The 26,630-nt window shown below is 45.4% G+C and overlaps 1 protein-coding gene across 11 annotated transcripts; it reads left to right on the top strand.

Moving 5' to 3' along the window:
• Positions 1 to 482: 482 nt before the first annotated feature.
• On the top strand, positions 483 to 25,989 carry DNAJC5 (DnaJ heat shock protein family (Hsp40) member C5). Of its 11 annotated transcripts, none has more exons than XR_013957848.1 (7): positions 483 to 608; positions 11,705 to 11,772; positions 15,213 to 15,349; positions 17,645 to 17,858; positions 18,808 to 18,979; positions 19,802 to 20,844; positions 24,511 to 25,989. XR_013957848.1 is itself a non-coding variant. In XM_080627660.1 (7 exons), the coding sequence occupies exons 4-7, from the start codon at positions 15,243 to 15,245 to the stop codon at positions 19,903 to 19,905; spliced, it is 597 nt and encodes a 198-aa protein (XP_080483786.1). In that variant the 5' UTR covers positions 514 to 608; positions 2,711 to 2,743; positions 11,705 to 11,772; positions 15,213 to 15,242; the 3' UTR covers positions 19,906 to 25,989. The 11 variants fall into 11 exon arrangements, 6 of the variants coding, with proteins under 6 accessions (XP_080483782.1, XP_080483786.1, XP_080483787.1 ...); XR_013957849.1 differs by having other exon boundaries at positions 19,802 to 20,848; XR_013957850.1 differs by having other exon boundaries at positions 19,802 to 24,376.
• The last annotated feature ends 641 nt before the right edge of the window (positions 25,990 to 26,630 follow it).

The raw sequence follows: 26,630 nt of genomic DNA, 5'->3' as shown, positions 1-26,630 counted from the left end.
CCCCCATCACCTCTGCAGTTCGTCTGCATCCTCTCACCGTCCCCTCATCCTCTCTGCATCACCCCCAACCCCGCTGCGGCCCCCAAGACCCTCTTCTTGCAGCCCCCCTGCATCCCCATCCCCATTCCTTTTGCAGCCTCCACATCCCCTGCTCAGCCCCGGCAGCAGCGCCCGAACGCGGCGATGAGGAGCCTCTCCCAACGCTCCCTGGTGGTCTAGTGGTTAGGATTCGGCGCTCTCACCGCCGCGGCCCGGGTTCGATTCCCGGTCAGGGAAGCTCCGTTTTTGCCGCTCATTGCTCTCCTTTCACCGCCCTCTGTCGCCCGCGCCCCCCTCCACGCACGCTCACGCACGCTCTCACGCACCCGCCATCCCGGGGAGGGGGGAACGGCGCCGCTGCGTGCCGCGGTGCGCATGCGCGCTGCGCCGGCTCCGCCCCTCCCCCCCCCCCCCCCCCCCCCTCCGCGCCGTGCGCGTCGCCGGGTCCCGCTCCGGTGTGAGGCGGCGGCGGCGGCGGCGGCTCGGGCTGAGGGAAGCGGCGCCGCCACCGGGGCCCAGCCCGAGGAGCCGCCCCCAGGCCGGGGCTGCCCGGCCCCCGCGGGCCGCAGGTGAGCGCGGCGGGGCTGCGGGGCTGCGGCTGGGCCGTGGCGGGCCCGGCCCGCGGGCGGAGGCCAAGATGGAGCTGGTGTGAGGGGAGCGGGGGGAGCCGCCGGGCCCGAGGCGGGTGTGGGGACCCCGGCTTCCCCCCCTGCGCGGCCTCATTCTGCGGGGGATGAGGGGAAAGCCGCCACTAAAGGCCTGCAAAGGTGAATGCTGCGGGGGAGCCGGTGCGGGCCGCGGTGCACCGAGACCGGGGTGGCACCCAAGGGAACCGCGGTGATTTTCCCTGCCCTTTCCTCACGTTGTTCTGCTTGGTTTTGTCATGTAAAAACGGCCCGGGGGTTGTGTGCCTGAGGAATGACGTGTCGGGTGGTAAATCCAGCCTTTTCCATGAGAAACTCGCATAGGCAGCTCTGTGTTTGTTCATACAGTGTCTCCTGGCGCTGGAATTAAGGATTCGGGTCAGGTAATTCCGGTGACACCGATAACACCTTTGCTTTGATGCTTTATCGATACCTGACATCTCCATTGTTGGCTTTATTACACCGACAGAGCCATTTCTCCCTTGCAGAGAAGGTGAAAGCCATCTCTGCTGTATAGCACAGGGGAAATCCAGACGGTTTCATCTCTTTTAGGCTTGTTTTTATGGGGGTATTCATTTCCATGCGCTGCGATGCTGAATAGTCCCTATCCTGCAGTAAAGCTTCAAGAAATAGAGGTGTAAATAGGGTAAATCGTGTTACATGGGTTGGGAATGATGTTCTCCTGCCTGCTGGCTTATCGTAAGGAAATGACCATGTTATTTGTGTGTTTAAATGCTGTATTAGTGCGCTGCTATTGAAGCAGGAACTCACAGGCCTCATTCACCCAGTGGCTGGCTGGGGTGTTTCACCCGTTTCATGGTAAATGAAGCTATCAGGAGTATGCCCATCCAAAAGGGTTTCCTTTTGGGATGCATCAGGCTAGGGCCTGTTTCACTTCTCACAGAGCATCAGGCAGGAATTTAGTGGAATTTAGTCTTCTGACCGGGATTTCTGTAGGGGCATTGTCCAGTTCTGAGGCATCTGTTGGTTCCGGGCTGCTTGGGATCAGTGTGTGCAGTTTTGTTTGTGATGGAACAGGAGAGGATCCTGCTCTGCCTGAGACCTCCTGATGAATGGATGCCCAAATCATTTGCAGTAATGAATTACCGCTCATAATTCAAGTACACTGTGCTCTGGGAGGGAGGATGCGGGGGAAGCAAGAGCTGGACTCGAAGAGAAACTGACTTTAATATCTAGAATGTAGGATGAAAACCAGTTTGGTTTCATTGGGGTTTTCTGATGGTGCTTTAAGGGCTTTGGAGAGACTTGGCCTGATGCTGGCTGTGCAGAACCTGCTTTGAGGGTACAAGATTCTCAGTCAGCTTGTTATAAGCATTAATAAATGCCTCTTCCCTTCCCTCCTTTATATCATCTCAGTGATTGTCTGTGGCACTTAAATGAAAGGGGGGGATGCTGCAGTGTGGTCGTTCTCCTCCTCAATTTTTGATGCATTGTACTGCTAAATTGCAGGTTCACAGTGCTGGGGAAACCAGAGGTTTCCCACCTTCCCAGACTGGCTGTGTGCTATATTTAACCTGTTATCAGTCAGTGCCTGAAAACAAAGTCATGTCTTTGTAGTATGTTTTATCTCCTTGGTTTTGCATCCATGTTGGTTATTCCCAAGAAGTACAAACACTCCTTCCCTAAATGCCAGCAATCCTGGTCAGCTGGTGCCTCCTTTTGCAGGTGAGTTGTGTGGGTTGTGGCACCATCACCAGCCTGACTTTAATGATGAACCCACTCAAGATGGTTGGAGCCTTCCAGAGGCTGTTCTGCAGTGGATGAGCAAAGCAGGGGTTGAAATGCAGTGGTGATGTGGTATGAAGCACACATACAATGCTGCGGAAGCATCTGTTGAGTCAGTGGCAGAGTTTGGATCATCATGTTCTGGAAAAAGTGGAACCCAGTGGTCTGAGCGCTGAGTTTGAGCCTTCTGGCCTCATCTGCAGGGGATGCTGTTAGGGAGCTGGTGGTTGTCAGCAATGGTGCTGTTAATCATCATATTTCTTCTCTTTGTCGGCTTCAAGAAGGATTTCTGGCTGGGTTGAAGCATTCTGATGGTGAGTACTAAGGGAAGCATACCTGCCTTAAGAAACCATGGTTTAGGTTAAATGTAAAAGTTGCTGCTATAATTCTGTGGTTTTTAACTTATTTATTCAGTTGCCAGAATATCCTCTCTGGGAGAATGGCACAATTGAAGACAGGGAGGTGGCCCTGCAAATGGGTCCATTGAATAACATGACATACAATAACAGTGCTGTAACTGGCCTGTGACAATTGTGTATTTCCTTCTTTTGATGGGTTTATCATAGAATCCCAGCCTGGTTTGGGTTGGAAGGGACCTTAAAGCTCATCCAGTTCCAACCCCCTGCCATGGGCACAGCACAAACCAGAGATCCAGGCAGCACTTCCTGCTTCCCTGCCTGCCTTTGGGGATTCCTCTGCCCTCTGAGAATATATATTTCTATATCTGTCAAGCTTCTTACTGCTTGTCCTGGGACGCTGACTTACACATCCTACTTCTGCTTTTGTTGCATGTGACAGTCCTTGCTTGGCTTCAGCAGTGTCTTGCTGAGGTTGTGTTAGGTGGCAGCAGGATTCTGGAGTGGTTGTGGCTTTGACAGAGCAATCTGTAGGAAAGGTGAGTGTATAATCCCTATAGGCAGATGATATTTGCAGTATGGATGGGAGAAGCCCAAAGCTTACTGGTACCAGTGCAGAGCCAGTTACAAAAAGCAGAACCTCGCATAGGTTCTCTGTTTGCTTTTCCCCTGTTATGTCTTTAAGTTTTTGGCTATATTTCAGCTGAAAATAATCTTTTCCCTTCCATCTGTCATTACATATTTTATGTCTTAGCAGGAGTCTCTGTTACTCTGATGGTCAGATCTTGGCAATTTCCTTTTTGCTCAGAAATAGTTTGTAACTTTGAGTCATGCTTCCAGTGCGTGGTGTGTAATGGGAGTCTTGGCCTGGACTGGGTCACTCAGGAAGGAGTTTTCCTTATGAATCTGCTTCTTATGGCATCAGGATTTAGGAACACTTACTGGTAAAAGCATAATTAAGTTTAAAGCTGCTTGTAGGGAGGAGGGGGACTTGGGAGCCAGACTCTGGATGTTTCTGTGGGCAGTTACTAATCACAGTATCTGCAGTAAGTTTGAGTGTGCCAGTGCAGGAACTTCATCTTACCAAGAGGAGGTTGCATCAAGTGAGAGATTTATCTCACTTGATATTATGCAGCTCTGGGGGCAGCAACACAAGAGGGATGTGGAGCTGTTGGAGCAAGTCCAGAGGAGGTCACAAAGATGCTCCAAGGGCTGGAGCACCTCTATGGAGACAGAGCGAGCTGAGGAGGAGGGAAGGGGCCATGAAATTGCTTGGTGCCTCCATTGTGATCTGTGACCTGTTTCTCGGAAGCTATAACCAGACATATTTTCTGTTCTAAATTGAGTTAAAGGATGGGATTCAGTTACTGTGCAGAGCACTGCATTGATTTAAGTTCCAGGTTCATTCTGAGTTGCTGTTCTTTGTGAACTTCGGGGATATTTTCCACCCGATCACGAAGGAGCTCTGTTTCCTGCTTCTCCACATGTGTACGATTCTGATGTGTGTCTTGAGGAGCTGGTGTGGGCTGAGTGAAGACAGAAAACAGGGTAATGAACCATGTCTTCTGTTTAGAAGCTTTCTTCATCATTGTTGGGTTTGTTTGACAACTCACAGGTCTGTCATTCTTCTGAAGGCCCCAAAGTTAATCCTGGGAAAGAAGGCTCTTGCTTTGAGTAAACTCTTTTCATCATAGAGCAAAATGAATGCATGTTGCACAGAAATATTTTGCCTGGATGGTAATGAGTGAAAATACTTGTCTTCCTTAATAACTCTCTCACTCTTTCTTTTCCTACAGAGTTCCCAACTTCCACACTTACTTGCTTCATTCTTGTTGCACTTGGCACAATGTTGGCTCTTCACAATTAACTGAGAAAAACCAGAGTTAATCCAAGGTGGTTGGAAGATGTGTGGTTACAGTCTCCCAATGTACCTCACTGCTTCACTGAGTGGTTTGGATAACAGGGACAACAGTCAACGTGACTTCATTTTGTATTGCTGGTCCTGAAGTGGGCTGTGTGTTGGATGAAATATTTTGGGTGATGAAACCCAGCATCTTCCCTGGCTTTCCTCCCTCTTAGGCACAAGTCCTTACTTTGGTTTCCTGCTTGTCTGTCATGGTTTAAGTCCTGAAACCAGGATGTTGTCTTAAACCCACTTCTCTTCCAATGACTTGTTCTGTTGACATCTTCCATGTAAACCCCAGTTGGTCCCTCTTGCATGTTAAAAATGATCTATGATGACTTTCACACTTCCTTCCCTGCTGTTTTGAGACTGCTTAAATGTGTAGATGTATAAAGTGTTATTTAAAAATAACCCTAAATGAGGAAGGATGCTCTTTTGCAACTGATTATGTTCCTGTTAAGGATCTTGAGGAACACCTACTCTTGGTTTGGGGAATATGTGTAAGAGTAACAGCAGTCTAACGTTGCATTAACTGTCATATACAAGGAGACTGAAGAGACCTGTCATGCTCTGGTGTTAGTTTAGATCAGAGGGAGGAATAAAAGCATCATAATCACAAAACCTATAGGGTTTTCTGGCTTTGTTCTCAGTTATTTAGGTGGAAAAAGGACTAAATGTGATAACTCTGTGCTTTACACTGAAACTGCCAGGCATGTGCATTGGGAATGGCAGTGTTTAAATTATGCATCAGTGTAATAGTGGCTTTTTTGTTCCAGGTCCTCTGAAGTGTGAATCCAGTGTGGAAACTTACCTTATAAAATCTATATGCATTTGATGTTCTATTTCTTAGCCCAATTACAATGTTAGAAAACTTAGTTCAGTTTGAACTGGAATTCAAGCTGTATCTCTTCTGCTTAATCAATAGTGAGTAAGTAGGAAACCCAGCAGAACGAAACCGTGCTCACTTGCTTCATTATTTCTAAATTATGGGATGTTTCTTGTTAAGCAGCCACAAAATGCTTTTCCAGGCTGAATGGTGGCACTGAGGACTCTTCATCACACAGTTTGCAGGCTAAATGTGTGCAGAGTAAGATAATGGTGGAAGTAAATAGCAGTAGGGGTTCTGTAGGAGTAATAGAAATAGGAAGTAAATCTTTTTTGTTGGTGAAACCACTCTGTACAGGAAATCCCAAGGAGTTTATCTCCTGTATGGAAATGTCAGTTTAAGTTAAAACCGGTTTTAATCCAGCCCTGTGATTTGTTTGGATATTCCCAGCTAAATGAGATGGGTGGAGACAAGGTGCAAGGCCTGAGGTCCTGAGCACCTCCCAGTCCAGGCTGACTCAAACCTGTGAGCTGTGTGCTGGTTAATGCATTATAAGAACATAGTTACATGAGCAGAGCATTCACAGAGACTTCCTTCAGGGCTGTGAAGACTTTTGGATCAGGGAATAGATGTGTCATCTACCCCAAGGTGCTGTTTGCTGTGTATTTACCTCTGGGCATGGGCTCTGTTTTACTTGATCTAGGAAGAAACACAAACATTTGCATGAAGACATGTCCCTCCAGCCCAGCCTTCAAGAGAAAAGCAATTTTGTTGTATTTTCCTGCCAAAGCAACAAGTAAAGGTTTGAGTGGCACAAACTGTGCTGCTCGCTGCAGATTTTATTGTGAAAATCTTAATCTTCACTCTTTATGCTTCTAAATGTCCGTGTGCTGGGGATTTGCATAGGGCAGGTACATAATGCATCTCCTCATGCTTCTCAAACCATTTTCTTTATGGTTTATGTATGTTCTTTATGGAATTTAAGAAGGAAAGGTGTTCCTTATGGAACATCTGACACTATCCAGTGAGGAGGAATCTGGTATGATGATGACTAAGAATGTCTACAATTACATATATTTTTTTTTGTTTCTATCAGTTTTATCAAGGACAGGCCAAGGGGAATGGCTTTAACCTGCCAGGGGGGAGATTGAGATGAGCTCTTAGGCAGAAGCTCTTCCCTGTGAGGGTGCTGAGGCGCTGGCACAGGGTGCCCAGAGAAGCTGTGGCTGCCCCATCCCTGGCAGTGTTCAAGGCCAGGTTGGACCCAGGGGCTTGGAGCAAGCTGCTCCAGTGGAAGGTGTCCCTGCCTGTGGCAGGGGTTGGAGCTGGGTGAGCTTTAAGGTCCCTTCAAATGCAAAGCAGTCTGTGATATGAATCTTTGCTATTCAGTCCTACCTGAAAAGACCTCTGGTTTTGCCTTGGTCTCTTTATGATCTGATAAAGAAGCCCTTGAATGTTTTCTGTTTTTTACAGGAGGAAATTAAAATGTTCCCTGACGGTTTCTGTGAGGAAGTGAAATGATGAAATAGTGAAATCTCCTCCCCATGCTGCACAGAAACTGGGGAGATGCAGTTGAGCACTGAGGAGAGTGCAGAGGAAAAACCAACAGAAAGGTTTCTCCCTCCTCAGAGTTTAATGTAAAGGATTTGCAGATATGTTTAACTTTGAAACTTTGCAAAAGAAGTCGTCTTTAGCAGTAAACTGTTCCCAACGTGACTGAGAGGCTACAGGTGCTGCTTGAGGAATTATGCGTCATCTTAACCTGGGAGGACCTGATCAGATACACGAGGAAAAAGTAAGTCAGGGGAAGAAGTGCCTTTTCTTCCTGTGTTATTAGATAAATAAGGTTAATTTTTAGAGTAAAATCTTGCAGATGACTAAAAACTGGTTCCCCTGTGAAACAGAGAAAGGCTTTGACATCACAGGGGCACTTCCATAGGATTCCTGCCAGTGGTCTAAATACACCTCGGCTTTTCTTTCCCTGGCTTTTTCAGTGGTTGTGTTTAGAAACTTGGCTTTATAAATTCTGATTTAGAAGTTCTGCTTATTTTGCTCTTTTTATTCACAACTTTTAAGAGGAACATTTATGTGCTTGGTGGGGGAAGAGCCAACTATTACAGACCTGAGTGGCTGAGATGAATAACCTGAAAGCAGTGAAGTTTCTCCCAGGGAAACACCAGACTGGATCATTTTAGATCATCCCATCTGCTGAACCTTTGGTCCCACAAGACAGTCAACATTCTTTCTCTCATTGCTGCTTAAAAGCCTTTATTTATCTTATTTACAGGTGGGACATAATGGTGTAGGTACCAGTTTGATGTGAGTAAACTCATCTGTTTTCCAGGACTACTTCTGTGTTTTAAAGACTTTTACTACATCAGTACAGTCATTAGCAATACGATTCTTGAAATGGATGCAGTTAATTCAGCCCACCTCGCACAGATGGAGCTGTACCTCTGCATGATGCTTTTGGAGAAGTTTGAGATGTTTCTTCTCTAGAAGAAATAAATGGCATCAGTATCATTCCACCCACTGTAGTGGGGTTATGATTTGTTCTGTCGGACTTGGATGCTATGAGTAGTTGCAGTGACTCAAGCACTGCACAGGTTTATATATAGAGAGGATGAAGTGTAAGAATGGGACAGGGAAACAGAACTACTGTTTTCTCATACATTTTAAGAGCTGAGTAAGCAGATGTAAGGTTTTTATAGTCGTGTGCAGTTGGTGACATTTGCCCTCTGCCATATAAACTGCAGTAACGCCATAAAGAATAATTTACTTTTGCTGAAGGATTAAACAGGAGCAATGAAATCCGGAGTAGGGAATGCACTAAAACCCTAGGGTTTTACAGAGGAATTCCTTTCCTTGAGGGGAGAGGATAGAAAATATGAATCTAATACTTTACATTTTTAACCCCTAACATGGGAAACCTTCTTTGGTAGGTTTGAACCTTCCTCTTGTGTAGGGTACAAGGTCACGAGTCTTTATAACAGGTTGGTCAATCAGACTTAACTGGCTACGTTTTAATCTGCTAAGCTTATTAGAGATACAACACTTGTATCACTGTAGTTAAGTTTGCCCCAACTTTCAGTGCAGCCTCTTTCAGGCATTAGTGATGGATATTGAAGCACTTTAGGCTTGAATTCATCAGAGAAGTTGTGTTGTCCCAGATTTCAGTTTTTTAAAGCTCTGTGCTTCTATGAAAAACCCCAAACCCTCCCATTGCAGAGAATTTAATGAAGGTTTTATCAATCTCTCACTGCTGCGGGCCTATCTCCTGTTCCCAAGGCAAACTAATTTGGCCATAGGAAGGTTCTTTTCTCTTGGGAGAAGGCTCTATGCATTTGAATGAATTCCCTGGATATGGGGTTAGCTTTACATCAGGGTTTGTATGTTATATCAGAGTGTCATTATGGATGTGAAATTTCTCACGGGACCTTTAGCAAAAGGCTCCAAACTGAATACAAAATTCAGCAGAAAAGCTTTTGTGCTGGGATGTAAAAATACGAACAACACCAAACCACTCACTTTTGGATGCATTAATGAACATTAAATATTAGTGCTTCCATTAATAGGTTAAAAATTACTACTTCAAGGCAACTGAGGGAGTGTTCACAAAGAGCACTTTAAAACAGTGGTGTTCTTCAGTGCATTTATAGCCAGTTTGTTTTACCTTCACCCTTTTCACATAGTTTTTCCAATGCTGATGTGTTTTGCAAGTGATGTGTTCAAATAAAGGCTTGGGAGCTTCTATTTTATCTGTTGATTTCTAGTACTGTGTTTTAATTTACCTTAACTACGGCATTGTTTCTTTAAGTGCTATAATATCAGTGATGAAGTTCACGTGCATGGTGGAGATGGGTTATAAATCCGGGTATCTCAGGATATATTTAGAGATGCCTCTCTCTGTTAGCAGCACAGGGAGCAGGATGATGACCATCCTGTAATAGAACTGTTAAATAAAAATTGTTCTGCATCTGTCAGAGGAGGTTGGGGCAGGCAAAAGAAACAGAGGCTTTCTATCAAAAAGAATAGATGTCAGAGTTGTGTAAGGAAAAGATTGTCTGTATGTATTGCTGAGAGCAAGAAGAGGTGCTGAGCACCACTTATGGGGCAGTATATGGGGAAAAAAGACAATATTAGATAAATCAGATTCAAATCTGGAAAGCCGGAAGAGCTGGTTTGGATATGAGCAAAAGAACAGGGAAACTTCCTAAGCATGCTTTATTTGTGTTACAAAACTTACCACAGGTTAATATGTTGCTGAATTCAGTTTGCGTTCGTGTAGCTTTGCTTTCCTTATCTTCACCATTCTTTAGCTTTTCTTAGAATTTCTATACTTATATATATATTTTCTGCCTCTTAAACAGGTATTCCCTTCCGTACACTTCTTTCCTTTGAGTTTTTGTGTGTTTTGAAATGGGTAATGCTCATTAATCTTGATGTTTAAATGCTTCCATTTCTTCTCTGGCATCGGCCCTTTCATTTTCTGTCTTTTTATTTACATTGTGAATATCATGTAGTAAGGAGAGGAAGATACTTCCAAGTAATTCTGAGCAGGGTATTATGTGGAGCTCTGGGTCGGTGGATCTTGTCTGCTGAATAATGAGATTGGATGGATAGATAAAACATTCCCGAGTGACTAACTTGGAATCACTGGTTGCAACAGGAGCCCCGGAAAGGCACGTGGAGGATGCGGTGAGGAAGAGATGATGTGAAATACCTGGCATGGGTTTCTCTTGCACTTTGATTTTTGTAAGAAGTACTTTCCTTTGGGGTTTGTTTTGGGCTTGTTTGGGTATTTCCAGCTGTCCATCAGGCTTTCTGCTCTTAATGGAACTTTGTATTGGCGTAGCTGAGAGACTGGAGGATATACTGCTGCTCCATCCATCGTGAGTTAAAAATACTTCAGTGTATATTCTGGGTTCTGTCCCTGGCTTGCCATTAAGTGTGTATGCTGTAAAAACCAACAACTTTTCTTCTGATGGAGTGAGTGTGATGAGGCCTGGGCTGGAATCGTGCACTGGAACTACTTGAAGCCTCTACCCACACATCACTGTATTCTCATTTACTTCATTATGTGCCAAATGCTGCCTTTAGCTGGGGAGCTCACTTTGAGAAAGGCAAGCAGGTAAAATCAAATCTCCAAAGTGCATTTAGACTTTGCTTTCTTCTGTTCCACTCACAGATTCCAGCTGTGTGCATCCCTAAGCTGGGTGTGCTGTAGCTGCTTTTCAGCTTGACTGTCAGCATTTCAGAAACTTAGGTTGCTGTCTGAAACAGAGTTAGTGGTAAGTTTAAAGATGGTCTTCACCCAGCTATGAAGGCAGAGCTTATTTAGGGGGAAAAAAGATAGATCCTGTCTATCTGCTAGGTAGTGATGGACAGAGAAGGTCTGCAGCAACCACAGGCAGAACTGGTGGTCTCATCCCTCTGAATAAGCCTGTCCCAGTCCCAAGAGCCATGTTTCTGTTTGCTGACGCTATAAACCATCTGCAGCTTTCTAAGGATTGCTTTAGAATGATCCTCTGCTTCTGGACGAGGGGATGTGGGTAGGATGAACCTGTGGTTTTCTCAATGGAAACTTGTCCTAGCAAAATGATTTGGTGTTGCTCTACATTTCAATCCCATGAACCAATGTTGAGGCAGATAGAGTGGCATTAGGAATGGCATAGTGGCCTTCAGCTGCTCCACACATCTCTCTCAGCTTGGTGGCAATGCTGTTAATACCTTATGCTATGCAGACAATGCTGATTTCTATGGACATCTTAAAAAATGAGGTTTATTTGTCATGAAGGCACCAGGGCACCACTGACCTGCTGTGTTACTGAGCTAAAGCAGTGTCTAACAATATTAGAGATGATCAGGACTTGAAACCCACACTGCTCGTGCTCTCAGTACAGATATGTCACAAATGCATCAGTAGAAAAAGTTCAACAGCTAAACAGGTAATGGCTGTTGGAGGTTCTGAGAGACTGGTGGCTTTATTTTAGTTAAGTAGGTGTCTGTCACATGGCAGAAGGTTTGGGAAAAGGGGCTGAAGCTACAGATAAAAGTATGGAGTCCTCAGATCTATACTTTAAACTGTTTCTAACTGACTTTGACAGGTAATCAATTCTGAAGAGAAGCATTTACACTGTGGAGACTGAAGAGTTAGTTACCAATGGATTTGCTTTTGTTTTGTCTGCAGGAGCTTCAGTTTTAGAGCTGTGTGGAGGCTGTTACCACCTACATTTAAGTATTCAAACCAGATACTAGGTAAGTCCTGTACTTTCTGATCTCTTGTAGCTACTCATTGAAATGCAGAGTAACACTGAGGAGACAAAGTGCAGGGTTTCCTGTAGAAATCTGTAATACCTCACGAAGCCGTGCTTAAAACACCTCATTCTTCTTGATAATCCAATCTTGAATGTGTTTCTCTCCTCTCCCCTTTAAAAACGTTGGGTTTCACCCTGCTAAAACAGCAGCTTATGAGACTGACTCTGAATGAATCCAGGACAGAGGGACAGGATGCAGAGGCCGTTGGTGCTGTTCCATTGTTGATAAATCGGTATTTCCTAAGGTGCTTTCTGGCTTGCTGTTTTCATTGAGACTTTTACTAGTAAATACTGGGGAGATGGGGTAGGATTCTTTTGGGAAATCAGTCTTTCTAAGGTTCATTTTACCACTGATGTATTTTAAAGGTTAATGCTGGCTCCCATAGATAACCTGTAGGGTTTCACCTGAGTCTTTTCAGCAAGGTGGTACCCATAATACTGACCTGGTTATGCTGAAACAGTTGCATTTTCTGGCAAAGCTGACTAAGGGAGGATATTCAGGTACGCAGAGGGTTAAAAACTGTGCTGTTTAATCCAGGGGATTACCTTTCTTCAGAGAGAAACCTCTTCAGGGCATCCTGCTTGGGTAGAATGTGCAGCAGATGGCTTGTTGCTGCTGAATACAACACTTTGTAAAGGCACAGAGCGGTTTTCAGTGCTGTGAATTAGAACCACTTGTAAAAACAGTAGGATAGATAATATCCTGGTTTGTGAGGTCCTCTGAACCTAAATAACTTGCACCCTTACTGTCTGGTTCACATTTGGAAAGCCAAAGGTTGCGTTCTGAGTTACAATACTCCCCCCTTAAATCACAAGCTTCCCAGATGAATTCCTGTTGCCACCTTGTCCTCCCGTCTCCTAAGGCCAAGGTGTCCATTTCATACCAGTCTGGAAGGATAAATGCAAGCACCCCTTTGCACTGAGCTCCAGATACCCTGAGCTGTTCGCACTGAAGTGATTAAAGATTGCAGTGGTGTGGCATTTTCTGCCTGTGCTTTGTTGTTGACAGGCAGCCTGCAGATGATAGATACCGCCTGGCTCAAGTTGAATTCATTTGTATTAAACAAATTGACCCTAATTTAACAGCTGAGTTTAATTATTAAGCAGAACATGGTATATACCTGTGATCTGCAGCATCTGTGTGCGTTGGGTTCATGTTCATAGAATCATAGAGTGGTTTCTAAAGCTCATTCAGTTCCAACTCCCTGCCATGGGCAGGGACACCTTCCACTAGAGCAGCTTGCTCCGAGCCCCATCCAGCCTGGCCTCAAACACTGCCAGGGATGGGGAGTTTACCACTTCTTTGGCCAAACTGTCCCATTGCCTCAGCACCCTCACAGTAAAGAACTTCTTCCTTATATCTAACCTTATATCTGGTCTTGAGCACTGCCAGGGATGGAGCTACAGACTTTTAAACAACACAGATGTTCAAAATGCTCTTGACGCTCCAGTTTGAAGCAATACCTTCTTTGGAAGGAATAAATTAACATGTAGACTCTCAACCAGGATGCTTTTCCCCCTCCTGACTTCAGATTAATCCCACAGGTCCCTGGCAAAGAGCAGTAGCGATAGACACACTCTGGACTCTAGCAGTGGGTTACTGGTGGAATGGAGCTGCAAGGGAATTCCCCAGGAAGGCTGGAAGGCAGCGGTGTGATGGGAGAGCAGGAGAGGCAGGGCAGCAGTCAGAGCAGGCGGGTGGGATTAGCCAGATTACCAGAGAGACGTCAGGATCGTCAGCCTTTGACCTCATGTGGGTTGGAGGGGGCTGGGAGCCCATGGATGGGAACAGGAGGCTTGTTCCCGGTGTATTCCCAGGTGTGAGATTTCTTTCCTGAAATATGTTTTTCCTTTCACTGGCTCAGATGGTGCCCAAATAAATGAGTTGGTTGTGTTGTGTCTTGCAGCACTCAGTAATTTCCCTCTTGTACAGAAAGCTGTCGGGAGCTGAACAGGATCCTTGACAAGATTTTCTCTCCCTACCCACACATTCACTTTCCCGAATTGGGGTCTATTGTGAATTCTTGGCCAAAGCATTAGAGTTTAGACCTTTTTATTACTAATAATTTATAGCTTCCTTGTTAGGTAGCTTTTCATTCAGCTTACCAGGGCTGCCAGAGACTTCTGGAAGGAAATTAGATGAGAGTTTGCAGACCCAGTGTTGAACTAACGTAAAGTTGGAGAGACCAGATGTGGAGGAGTAATTCACAGCAGGCTCCGAGATGAAAAGGAAGTTGCAATGTCTCTATCCACATCCTTGCCACGTGGTGACACTTGCACAGCCACGATGGTACCGTGAGTTGGAGGATGCAGGACTGCGGCTTTGTGAAGCGTATCCGCACTGTGAGGTCACTCCAGGAACCTGGCAGAACAAGATGGGTTATCCAGGAGTATTCTTTTCAGGTAGCTTTTAAAAGTTGACATTCTTAACTTTGTTATGTAAGATAAAGGGTTAAATTAGAAAAGTCCAGGGCTTTAAATATCTTTTTCAAAAGCTACATAATCTGGTGTAGGCTAACTGTAATGACATAATCCCAAAGTAGCTGGTAGCCTCCTCTTCGATGCTCATCCTTGCAGCAGTTCCGCAGCTAAGGAACAGGCAATGCTAATCCCCTCAGGATGTTAGAGGACATAACCATGCCTGCCCGTGGCATGGCATGGGGGAGGCCTCTGGGGTCCTTTACAGTTGAATTTGGAGCAGGAGGTTAATCCATGCTCAGGAAATGTGAGTTGAACTAGAATACATGTTAAACTTCAAGTTATGAGGCAGGAGATCTCTCGAAGTGGGCAGGCATCCCTCTTTTGTAGTGCGATGCACAGGCCCAGTCAGATGAGCTCTGACTAAAGGATTCTGCTCGACCTGGCGTCAGGGAAGTTTAGTTTGATTTTCTTTTAATGCAAGAGAATTACCTGCAATTGAAAATGCAAACAAAATCACCCCATAGGAAACGTGGTGGAAAAAGGAAGCCTCAACATAATAGCATCCTCTCTGTTGTTGTTTTTACATGTGTTATCACAAATAAATTACCTTAATAGTAAGACTAAGAAAGAAAGTGAAGTAGCTTTAGGGATGTGTTATGTGGTACGCGTCTATAACTATACTCAGCTGCGGATTTGGGGTTCTTGGAAAGAAGAGTTGAGTACATGCAGCAGTGATTGCAGGGTGCCTGGTGCTGGGCTGAAAGTGTAATAGTTGTTTTCACTGGTAATTCACTGAGTAGCTTTTCAGCTTCCACATAACATTAAGAACCTTTTCCAAGCACATTTAAACCTTATAAAAGATGAATTTTCACGCCCAAACTCTGTTTCTAAGGCTGATTTGATTCATAAGGGCAGTGGTGTTCTTTGTTTAAGCATTTCTTAATCTTTTCTCTTTGGCAGGGACCAATTCTCTCTTCAGGGTAGCTCGAGATGGCAGACCAGCGGCAACGCTCGCTTTCTACCTCTGGAGAATCCCTATACCACGTGCTGGGCTTGGACAAGAATGCCACTTCAGATGATATCAAGAAGTCATACAGGTAAAGCTGTGAGTTCTATAGCACAAATAGCTTTAAGTGTTCAGCTGATGGCCTGTTCATGTATAGGCTGGAGTTGGTTTACTTACACCTTTTGCAAGAAAAACATGGAAGAAACCCAGGTGAAAACATGGTTTCCTCTTGCAGAAATCAGAGTGAAACATGCCTAGGATTTGTGTAAGTGGTTAATGTTAAATTTTCACATCTTATCTCTAATAAGTTCTCAGGTAGACAGTATCATTCTGAAAGGTCTGTAGATGAAGTTGAACAGAGTTTTAAGACAGTGTGATCAAAGTCTTCATGGTATGTGTCTGGTTTACAGGACTAAAGATGTGCAGTGCTGCCCTTTAGTCCATCACTTCCAACTCTGGCACAGTGAGATATAGATTAAGGATGCAAATAAGGATGAAAACTATCAGTAATGGGTATCAGCAGTGGCTTTTCTCCTAAAAATCCATTCAAATTTTCTTATTCTATGGGGAGGACCTATTTTAAATGAGGATTTTTTCTTTATTTCTTTTCTTAGAGTTAGACACGTGAAATGGCTTCATCTTGACAAAACAAAACCAAACCAAAGCAAAACCAGAGTCCTGCAACATCTCCCTTTCCACATTCTCCCCAAACCTGCTTAAACTCAATTGCTTCCTCGCCTTAGGCATGAGCTGTGGTCTTGTGGACTGTTTGACAAGTGGCAATGTATTTAACATTACACTAGGGGTCAGCAGTAATCTTTACTTGAGGATACTCCTTTTCAGAGGGGTTTGAGTCTTTTACATTCACCAGAACTTTTTCCCTTTCAAAGTTACATTTTAATCCTTATGGCAGCCACATGGTGAAGTCTATGAAGAAAACTGGGTCTCAAAACCGGGCTCTATCTTCCTAAATTGGAAGTTTGAATCAGTAATGGCCAAGCCTTGGCAACTGGAGAATAATTTTAACTTCTTAGGGGCAAAACTGCAAGTTTTCCCTTTGGAGGAACAACCCAACTACATCCTATGGTGAAATGGAGCTGGTTCATACCCATCTGAACCGTCATCCAATCTTGTTTCCTCCACTGCTTCATTACAAAAGGACTGACCACCCCTTGTTTTCACTTGAACATCCTTTGCTGGGCTGTGGGGTTTGTGTTCATGTAGGCAATGGGAAATGAAAAATCCTTATCTATTGCAGCCTGATAGTAGCAAAGCCCTGTCCAGATTTATCTCACTTCCCCCTGCTGATAAAAACTGTGGTTATTGGAAGTCCTCACTGAGGCTACGTCAGGCCATTATTTACCCTGAGCAGCATCATTTACAGGCTGAGTGTTTCAAGTGCGCACTCAGCTTATTGTTGGATGCTGTGATACCTTTCATGCACATCCACATGCGTGCTTGCACAGATCCTTACTTTATGTTTGTCTGAGCATTTCCCCACTGCAAAGCTGTGTAAAACTCTGCAGGTTCTGCTGTGTTCCTCAGATATGGGACTTTGGGGAATGTTTCTTTTTTTGTGGAGAAGAACTGTTAGAAAATGACATCAAATTGTATGCTACTTGGGAGCACACTTTCCTGTTGGTAGGGGGTGTTTGCTCAGTTATTTCTACTGATTTCTATAAGTAGCCTGAGCCATTTCAGAACGAGCAAATTTATCAGTGCTTAATCTGATTCTTTTCTGCTAAATTTGGACACCTCTGGGGACTGTAAAGGGCTGTCAGTTGTAAAGGGTCTATCATGGCTGGGGGAGGGACCTTGTGATTTCCTGATAGCTTTAAACTCTGGAGCCATTTCTATTCTAGCAAGCCTTGAACTGCAAAGTACTTTGTTCCTGCACAGGAATTGGTAAATTAACCACAAGCAATTGTCTGTTCTATTTTTGTGTTCAGACACTGCAGATCACCTGTGGCAGCTTGCTTTTATTTAGCCTTTTGTACTATATCTTAGATATATGCTGTCTTTTTGTTATTAGCTTGGTCTTTGCTTTAGCAAGAGCAAAACTTACTGGTGGAAATTGCTGGAGCTGAGGGGCAAACCCCCCCCAAAAAGACTGCTTTTCTTCAGTGTCTCTTTATTCCATTGGATTTCTGAGGGCTGAATCCAACAGTCTGAAGTCAGCCCTGTGAACTAAGCTGGACACTGCTGCAGCCTTTTGTTGTTATCTAAGGAAGAATCATCAGGGAAGTTGACTCACAGATGAAGGAAACCATTTGGAACTTGAAAGTCTGCCTTGAGTGACAGGCTGTGGAATGAAATAAATAAATATCAAACCCTAGGAAGCCAAATCCCAGGTTTTAATCTATAAAAATCTTTCTATTTTCTGCAGGAAACTGGCATTGAAATATCATCCTGATAAAAACCCTGATAACCCCGAGGCAGCAGAGAAGTTTAAAGAGATCAATAATGCACACGCCATCCTGACGGATGCCACCAAGCGGAACATCTATGATAAGTATGGGTCTCTGGGTCTCTATGTAGCAGAGCAGTTTGGTGAAGAAAATGTGAACACATACTTCGTGCTGTCCAGCTGGTGGGCAAAGGTAAGTAAAAGTGCAAAGGGAAGTTGTTCTGGGTTGGCATTTAAAACTCTCACACAGGAGGTCCTGTCAGAAGGGTGCTTACAGACTTACTTAGGGGGTTCTGTCAACAAATGCCACTTGTTCAGCTCCTCTCTGATTTGAGAGGCTCCATGTTTATTTGCTCACTTGCCCATCCCTCAGCAGCAGGAGTATTACCAGTATACTGAAACTATGCTTTAAGCTCAAGTTTCCTCAAAAATGCACACAAAAATCTGTTTGAAAGCATTGTGTGCATGGAGTAGATGTTACAGTTGTTGTAGAGATGCCTTCTAGGAGTCTTCTGCCAGTACTTGGCATTTCATGTGAGGGGTTCATTTTCCTGCCTCTTACCAGCATTGTCTCCAGCTCGAGTCTGCTGCAGTAAGTTGCATCACTGTGCTGGTTTGCTATCTTTAAAGTGTTTTTCTGGTAGCATCTCACCTCCGTGTCCCACATTGAATTACAGTGAGCTCTGCAGCTTTGCCTGCAGCCTTGAGAAGGTTAAAAACCCTTTGTAGGCACATCACGACCTGTGCATCAACTACCGAGTATAAATCTTGCCCAGGGTCACTTCTGCAAGCTACAATCTGTCCTAAGCTATTGCACCTCTGGATTTTAATACAGATACACTTCTTAGCCCTGTATCTTCTTCCAGATGTAGCAGAATAGCCCATTTAAACCTAAATTGCATGAGTTTGTAAATCAGGTGGGCAGAATTCACCTTGGTGTAAAATGTTGAGAGCCATAGCCAGTTTTGCACTTACTTTTATATATATATGTATTGTTGATGGAGTATGAAACTCTATCTAGTAAGTTCTGTCTCTACATGACTGAATTTGGTCTCTGATTTCCATACGAGTCTCACAAATTTGGTGGTTGCAGTGCTCTAGGCACAGGTTATGGATATTTCTCTGTCTCCTGTCCTCTGCAGGCCTTGTTCGTGTTCTGTGGCCTCATCACAGGCTGCTATTGCTGTTGCTGTCTGTGCTGCTGCTGTAATTGTTGCTGTGGGAAGTGTAAACCTAAACCTCCGGAAGGTGAAGAGCAGGAATACTACGTCTCTCCAGAGGACCTGGAGGCACAGTTGCAGTCAGATGAAAGAGGTAGGTGAAACCGCTGCGAGACATCAGATGGCCGTTCATGCTTATTGCACTGGTTGAGGAGCAGTGATTGCTCAGTAGAGATCAGCACAGGCCTTGGATTGCAGGTGATTGTAGATGTAGGTTTTCTCCCCCTCTACTCCACTCTGGTGAGACTCCCCTCCCTAACAGAGGGGAGACTCCCCTCCTTTAGGCAGGAAGGACTCACGGCACAAGAGTTATGTGCATAACACTAACACGAGAGACAGAGGTGCTGAAAACTCAAAGGTCTTCACTGATATGGTGGGGTCAGCTTCAGAGCAGGAGGTGACCATCATTCAGCTACCTTCTCACGCTGCAAGAGTCACATCCCAGCCAGATTCGTGTGACTGTAAAAAGGGGCTTTTACCCCAAAGGATGAGGGTGGTGTCAAGGCAGCATTAACTGTGTCAGGCGTGAAGGAAGTGAGACTGCTACCCTGGTAATACAGCCAGTGCAGCTTATGAAGAGATAATGCTATTTCTGTCAAATTAAACTGATCATTAAAACAATCGTGGAGTCTTGTGTATGCTCTGGTCATGTTTCTAAGGGGCGTAGCTGAACGGTGGGTGAAGATCAGCTGCTCTTACATGAACAGGAACATATAATAAGTGGTTTCACATGTAGATCTGAGTTGAATGATATTATGTGCAGGCTGGAAAACACTAAATTACCATCATGCTCCTAAAGGAGTGTAAAATTGTGTTATCAGTGTGTTACAGGAAGATGTATCTTTCACTTACCAAAGCATAATGATGCTGTTTTCATCCCCTCAGTGTGCTTAAACCTTTTGCCTTCACTTTGCAGAGGCCTCAGACGCACCTATTGTGATACAGCCAGCATCAGCCACAGAGACAACCCAGCTCACAGCTGACTCTCACCCCAGCTACCACACCGATGGATTTAATTAAGTTAAGGAAACCCTGTAATTAGAATGGATTAAAAAAAGAAAATATATATATATATACATGGCCAACTCAACACTAGAATCATGAACATTAGAAGTAGAGAATGGGGAGGGGGAATAATTCTGCCACAGTAAGAAGGCAGCTTTCCAACCTGCCGACAAGATTTTGTAATCCCTTCAGCCTTTTGTCACCTTTCAGTGTCGTATCTGGATGACACGTGGAGTGCTGTAGCATGCAGTATTTAAAGCAGTTTAGCTACGGTCTTACTGGTTTCCTTTCTTTCTTTTTCCTTTTTCCCTGTTTTTTTTTATAGCATGTATGGAGTTACGTTAAATGTCTGTGGTGTAATGTATTGAGTTGTCACGATATAAGTGTGATGGAGACATTCTGCATTTTAAGCAGTGGTACTGGCCTAAAAGTGAGATTTAAGCAGAAGCCACCACTCTTCTGTACAGCTGCGCTGTCGAAGACCTCTCAAAGCTCATGATTTTCATTTGAGTGCAACAAGCCAATTCTTTTATTCTTCCTTCCATTCCTGCGTTGTTCCCTAAGCACGTTTACAAAGCCAAGCACCAAAAATTGCCAGTCCTGCAGAGCTGGAGCTCACTCTAGTGCTGGTTCTCAGCTTAAATAAACCTACCTTGAAACATGAAAGGGGGAGAGTTTCCAGTCTGTGGCCCATACACTGATGAACAGCTCTGTACGTGCGAGGCGGCCTCCAGTGACAGTGTACCCCCAAAACTCCAGTTTGCCACAAACCCAACTGGGATCGGGCTCCTTTAGTGGCGGCGGTGGGACTTGCACCTCAAGCACAAGTCAGTTCTGCTTTGAGTTCAGTCTGTTATTGGAATGCTGAAGACCAAATAGTGCAGCTTCTTCTGGAGTGCATGAGAATCTTAAAGCCAACTGGTGAACTGGTTTGCACTGAGTGAAATGCAGACAGTAGGTAACAGCTTAAATGTTTTAAAACATAGGGGGGGTTTAGGGATTTGTCCTGAGAATTGGAGATTTTAAGCTAAATGGGATGTTATGTGTCATTTTAAAGCTTTTATAACAACACCAGCCCTTTAATTTTCTCATGAGCACCTTGGTGGATCACTGAAATGGGTTTTTAAGCGCAAAACCACTTTGTGTTTGTATTGTATGATTTGCACATTGTCTCATGTCTCCATTTGTTTACACAGTGTTCTTCTGTTCCTCAGCACAACTATGGGGAAACCATTGAAAAGTTCCCTGTACCAAATGATGCTTGAATACTGCTCTAGAAACTTGGGGGGTGTTGAGATTCAACTGCTAAGAAGGCATTTGAGGCAGCTCCTGAATTGCTGGTCTGGTTTTGTTGTTAATAATCCTGCTTTGGATGAGACAGGGTAGGGGTCTGGAACAGCTCCCTAGGCACTTGGAATGGTTGATCACAGCCTCTTAATTTCCATCTTCATGGGTTTATATCACAGTGTATCTCTTGTGCTTTGTATCCCCCATCTCCCCTTCTCATTTTTCACCTTTCTCTGTTGAGAGTAGGAAAACCACCAGACAAGGAAGGGGACGTATTTTCACCCCCTCTTTGCATGATCTGAAGATGATGGAGCATGTAAAACCTGGCATGAGACCATGTTAAACATGGCTGGGTAGAAGAAAATGTTCTTCACACAATGCTGAGTGAGGGATGCTTGCAGAATCAGGCTTTGCTGTAGCTGTTGGTACAAGCACACGTTTGTTGCCTGCACATGTGCTTGTTGCATGCTTTTGATACCACATCAGGTCCCAGTGTTCAGAAAGAAATGTTACTTGGAAGATGCTTTCTCTGTCTGGAAAACTCCTTTAGGACAGTTGTGGCTGATGTGGTTTGAGGTTTTTATTTAATTCAAGTCTGTGTTTGACCCCTTGGAATGAAAAGTGATGTTTAGGCTTCAAAAACCCGGTGTCCCTTTGGCTGTCCTTGTTGATTCTGCCTGAGCCTGTTCTTGCTGTTGACTTGCACACTGGAATATGCTTGAATATCTGCAGGCTTTGTCCCCTGAACATTCACTGGTTAAAATTGCATTTGTCTGTGCAAGCTATGTGCTTGGTTAAAAAGAGATGAAGTGTTTGGGGGGTTTTGCCTTTGTAAATGAGCACAGTTGCTCAGAGTGACTCGGTAGAGGCTGTTCCCCTGCGTGCTGTAGTTTGTTACGCCCCATGGCCCCGTGTTCATCTGGATGGGCAACACAAAGCATCTGCTGTGGTGCAGCCCCTGATGCTGGGGCCTGGTTGTTGGCGTTCATTTGGAATAATCCTGTTGTTTCTTAACCCCTCTGAGCCACTTGCACTGTCCTGGAGAGGCTTGTGGGAGGTACAGTGGGACATCAGAACCGAAACACGGGCAGCAGATGAGGATTAGAGGCAACGTGTGTTTTGTACCACTCTGGGAAGGATGAATCCAGGCTAAATGCACTGGTTTAGTTCTTGGCTTAGCACGGCGTGAGTCTGAGAGGCAGCTTTCCTGTCAGTTGTGTCTGTGGGTGAATGGTAAATGAGTCTGAGTGCTGATACATGCCAGAGTGATTGGGAGACGCTCCAAGAGAAACTACTCCGAGATCCCAGCTATAGGGAATGACGGTTCTAGATGAATATTCATGGGGTTGAAACTGTTTTAAGTTTGCCCATGTTCGTCTGTAATCTCTGAATTTGAGAGTATTGTGTATTAATATAGTTCTTGAGTGACACTAGAAAGCTCTTTAAAACAAAAATGGTGTGTGAATAGGGTAATGCCCACTCTTCTGCTCTTGTAGGTGAGGTACAAGAGCATCCCGGGCTCTAACCTGAGTTGCACTTCAGAATGGCCAAGCTGAACCCTAGTGAATGCAAAGTTGTGATGGGAATGATGGTCAAAAGCCTGGTGCAGGAGCTCACCTGCAGTTCTGAGCTGGAGTGGATGGAGCATTCCCATTGCTGCAGCATTCCCTTACCTGGCTTACCTGCAGAATGTGTCCTTCCAGCCAGACCTGAGCTCTGCTGTTCTCTGCTCAGTGTTGCCACAACTAAAACGAGCTTTGATGTCTGGGTTGGGGTCTTTTTTGTTTCTTCAAAGTTGGATCATGTGTTTTATGTCGTGTTTTACAAGTCACCTGAGACCTGCGCTGCGGTTGCTCAGCCACCTCCATCCAGCTCATGGAACCTCTTCAGCACCAGTTTCCTAGTGCTTGTAGGAGTGAGCCCAATCTGGGGAGCTTCTGCTGGCTGGTGTTAAGGACCACTGATGTTATTCCCAAGCTGTGTTGCGTGAAGAGCCATTCATAGCTTAGGGCGAGCAGGGAATGGGGCTGCCTCACTGCAGGGTGCTCAGGTGCCGCCCCTCCTGCTTCAGGAGGTGGTGCTGGACCTGCTGTGCCATCCTCATCCTCACGTGTCCACTTCGCTTGAAGTGAATGAAGGGGCATTGCAGCCCTTAAATGCCAGTTTCGTTTAGTTAGTGATGTTTGTAGGAGATTCAGATATATTTATCTGTATATAAATCCATGCCAACCTCAGTGGTGTCTGTAGGGTGTAGATTCCACGCAGAGATGTGTTAGAGCCACGTCACCTTTTGAATCTTCTTTTTAGAGGTCATATTTCTTTAAACTGCTTTAGATATTAGTGCTCATAGTGCTTCAAACGTGATGCTCTTTGAGGCTGGGGGAGCAGAGACTAAGGATGAAGGCTCAGAGGAACCCCAAGTCCTGCAGCAATAGAGTCTTCAACCCCCTTTGTGTCATCTAAATGCTATAGGAGCCGAACGGAGCAGATATTCCTGTCCCATCCATAAAGAGGTTGTGTTGGAGGGACACCAGTGAGCTTTGGGGGGTTATATCAGGCATTTCTATGCACATTCTTCTTTAGGAGAGGCTTTTCTCAGCTACTTTGTGCCCTGTGTTTGCCGCTGCCCTTCGGATATTCCTGGATCATTTGGAAATGGATTTGTGCTGCAGGTTTATTTGTACCCAGTGCAGGTGGATGTTGGTGTCACATTTAACCAGGAGACTCCTGCCGGGTTTTTGCAGCCCCAACCTCGTGTTCTTAATCCTGGATGCTCTTTAAACATGCATTAATCTTAGAGCACTGAAACGTAACCCCCCAGAGCAAGTGTTCAGCGTGAGGTCAGTTTGAACTTAACATGCTTCGTCATCTGATGCTGCTTCTCTGTCTTATAGTGGAAATCATCTAGTTTATAACATACCACACCAACAGCTGCTTCAAATAGCTTGAAAGGGACATTAACTGATAGCTAACACAGTGTCAGGATACTGGTCAGTGTTCAGGTTCTGCTCCATGAGGACGAAGTGTTACCTGGGACTCGGCAAGACTGAAATTCCCCTTTCCTTCCAAGAAGATGCTTCCTTTAGGAGAAGAAGCCACGCAAGGGAAGTGCTCTGTGACCTGTGCACAAGCCAAACCTGGAAGACAAAACCTTCATTGGGAAATGAAATGCCAGCGTTCCATGCACGGTGTTAAAAGGGTAGATGCTGGGAATTTCTGGTAGTTATATATATATATACACCTATATATATGTATATGTGTAGAGGAAGCTCTTCTATGAAATGGCCATTTGTCCTTGAGTGCTGTTGTGTTCTCTGTTCCCTTCTCTTCCAGTCTGTAGCGTTTGCTTCTCATCCCCTTCCCAACCAGAATGATCTACTTGAACTCTGTGAGCTGCCCCTCTGCTCCAGCTTCCCTTGGGATGGGAACCCAGCAGAGGGCAGGGACCAGCTCTGGAATGACTTGGACTTGTGTTGAGGATGTGCTTGATGTGCTCCTGGCTGGAGGTAGGATAGACCATGGTGACTTGGGGGTTTGCCTCCTAGTTCTCATCATGTTGTACTCACCAACAAAGTACCAAGCTCCAGAGCAAGGTCCCAACCTGTGCTGGAGGCGTTGGGTTGAACATTGTGTGTGTGTGTATGTATGTATATATACCCAGATGTATATAGTAATACAATGGGTGCACCTGGTGCTTGCTGCTGGTTTCTTTTGGTGGTGAATCCATGGATTCTGGCTCTGAGCCGTGCTGTGAGCTCCTGGTGGGACAAGGGGAAGCTTTGTCTGTCCAGAATGGTGCTTTCCGCTCTCAGCTGCAGGATAAAACCAAGCGAGATCTGTTGGGTTAAACCAGTGAAGGAAGCAGCGGAAGGATTCTGTTGTGTGAAAGGATAGTACAGGGGGAGAGCTGTGGTTTGGAAAGGGGATGCAACTGTCTATTCCCTCCTTACTGAAGCGAGTTGGTGCTGAGCAGCACGGTGTGTTTGCACTGTGTGGTCCGGCCGCTCAGCCTGCAGCTTGTGCAGGTTGGGGTCATGAGGACCCGGAGTTACTACAAGCTGTAAAGCTGAAGTTAGGCGGAGATCTATGTAAAGGCACCAGGTCGCTCGTTGCAGTGAGTTGAGCCGCATCCTTGCGCCTCCCATTTCAGGGCTGTCAGATGAAACATGGGGGGATTCTGCATCCTGGCAGAAACAGGGGAATGTTTGAGGGCGATTCCTTTATCGCTGCCACGTTTGAAGTTCTCTGTGTGTCTGTCATGGATGGAGCCTCCCATCACCATCATCCCCCCCTCACCCTTCCCACCATTACCCTCCTCTGGGTGTGGATGTCTGGTCCATGCCATCACAGGTATCCGGGGCTGTTTGTGTTCATCCTGCATGTGACAAGGCCCCTCATGGTCCGGTTGGGTTGGCCTCTTGAGGATGCTGAGGACACGCTCTGCAGTTGCTCTTCACCTGTGGGATGGGGGGAGCCCGTCTCTAACCGAGAGGAAAGCCTGTAGAAATAACCCCCCCCTCCCCACAATCAAAGTTACAAATGCATCTGACAAAGCAATTATAATATAGACATATATATATTTTGTTATGTTACTAAAGGACCATACTTTGACTTGTATGTAAGTAGCTGTGGCTGTCTGAAACTCTGTGGGTTGTAACACTCGATACTACTGAGCTCCTGTACATACCCGCCGGGAGGAGAGGAGGAGGAGGAGGTATTTTCTGTTCTAGCATGGTAATTTGTGTCTCGTATGTCCGAATAGAACTCAAATAAAGATTGCTAAGTTATCTGAAACCACTGTTGTAAAATAAATGTTTTCAAGGCAGAAACGAGCAGCGGCCTTTTTCTTTCCTGGGGGAGGGAGGATGGATCCCGGTGTAGGGTTGGGGGGGATGTGGAGGGATCCGCTGGTTTCTGTGGTCCAAGGATGCTCCTTGGCTCTTTGTGTGCTGAGGATGTGAAGTCCCCCTGGTTGGGCCTGCATCTCCTTCCTTCTGCCCCTGCTTGCACCCACCATGGGCTCCATGGCACTTCTGGAGCATCAATGGCCAAAGATCTTTACAGGACACTGGGCAACGGCAGGGATTGGGGTGTCAATACGAGTTGGAGGGGTGAGGGATGGTTGGAGGGTGCTGGGGAAGGGGGTTGGTTGCTGCAGCCTCGCTGGAGGTTGGTCTATGGGCTGTGAAGCACCTCTTGGGAAGCACCTCCTGCTGTTGGAGGCTCCTTATGGTGCTGCTGGTGGAGAGACGGGAGCAAAGATGAGCAGAGGAAGCGTAAATCAGAGTCCGTGGGCATGAAGTGCATGGGACCACCAGCGACTTCTGTCACCCTCCATGGCTGCCCTGGAATCATTCCTCCTGCAGAGGTTCATCCACATCAGACGGAGATCCCACTGGAAGGAGGTGAGCACAGAACTCCCCTCATCCCATGCCCTGCTATGGGTTACCCAA

The sequence above is a fragment of the Psittacula echo genome (assembly GCF_963264785.1).
Source record: "Psittacula echo genome assembly, chromosome: 12".
NCBI lineage: Eukaryota > Metazoa > Chordata > Aves > Psittaciformes > Psittacidae > Psittacula > Psittacula echo.
Note: the sequence above shows the minus strand (reverse complement) of the source record. Positions and strands in the feature narration are given on the sequence as shown.

What these genes read in the sequence shown, in the direction of transcription:
- DNAJC5 (XM_080627656.1), top strand. Translation starts at nt 15,243, where the DNA reads ATGGCAGACCAGCGGCAACGCTCGCTTTCTACCTCTGGAGAATCCCTA. An exon ending in GATATCAAGAAGTCATACAG is followed by an intron (nt 15,350 to 17,644) that starts GTAAAGCTGTGA and finishes TATTTTCTGCAG; the next exon opens with GAAACTGGCATTGAAATATC. An exon ending in GTTGCAGTCAGATGAAAGAG is followed by an intron (nt 18,980 to 19,801) that starts GTAGGTGAAACC and finishes TTCACTTTGCAG; the next exon opens with AGGCCTCAGACGCACCTATT.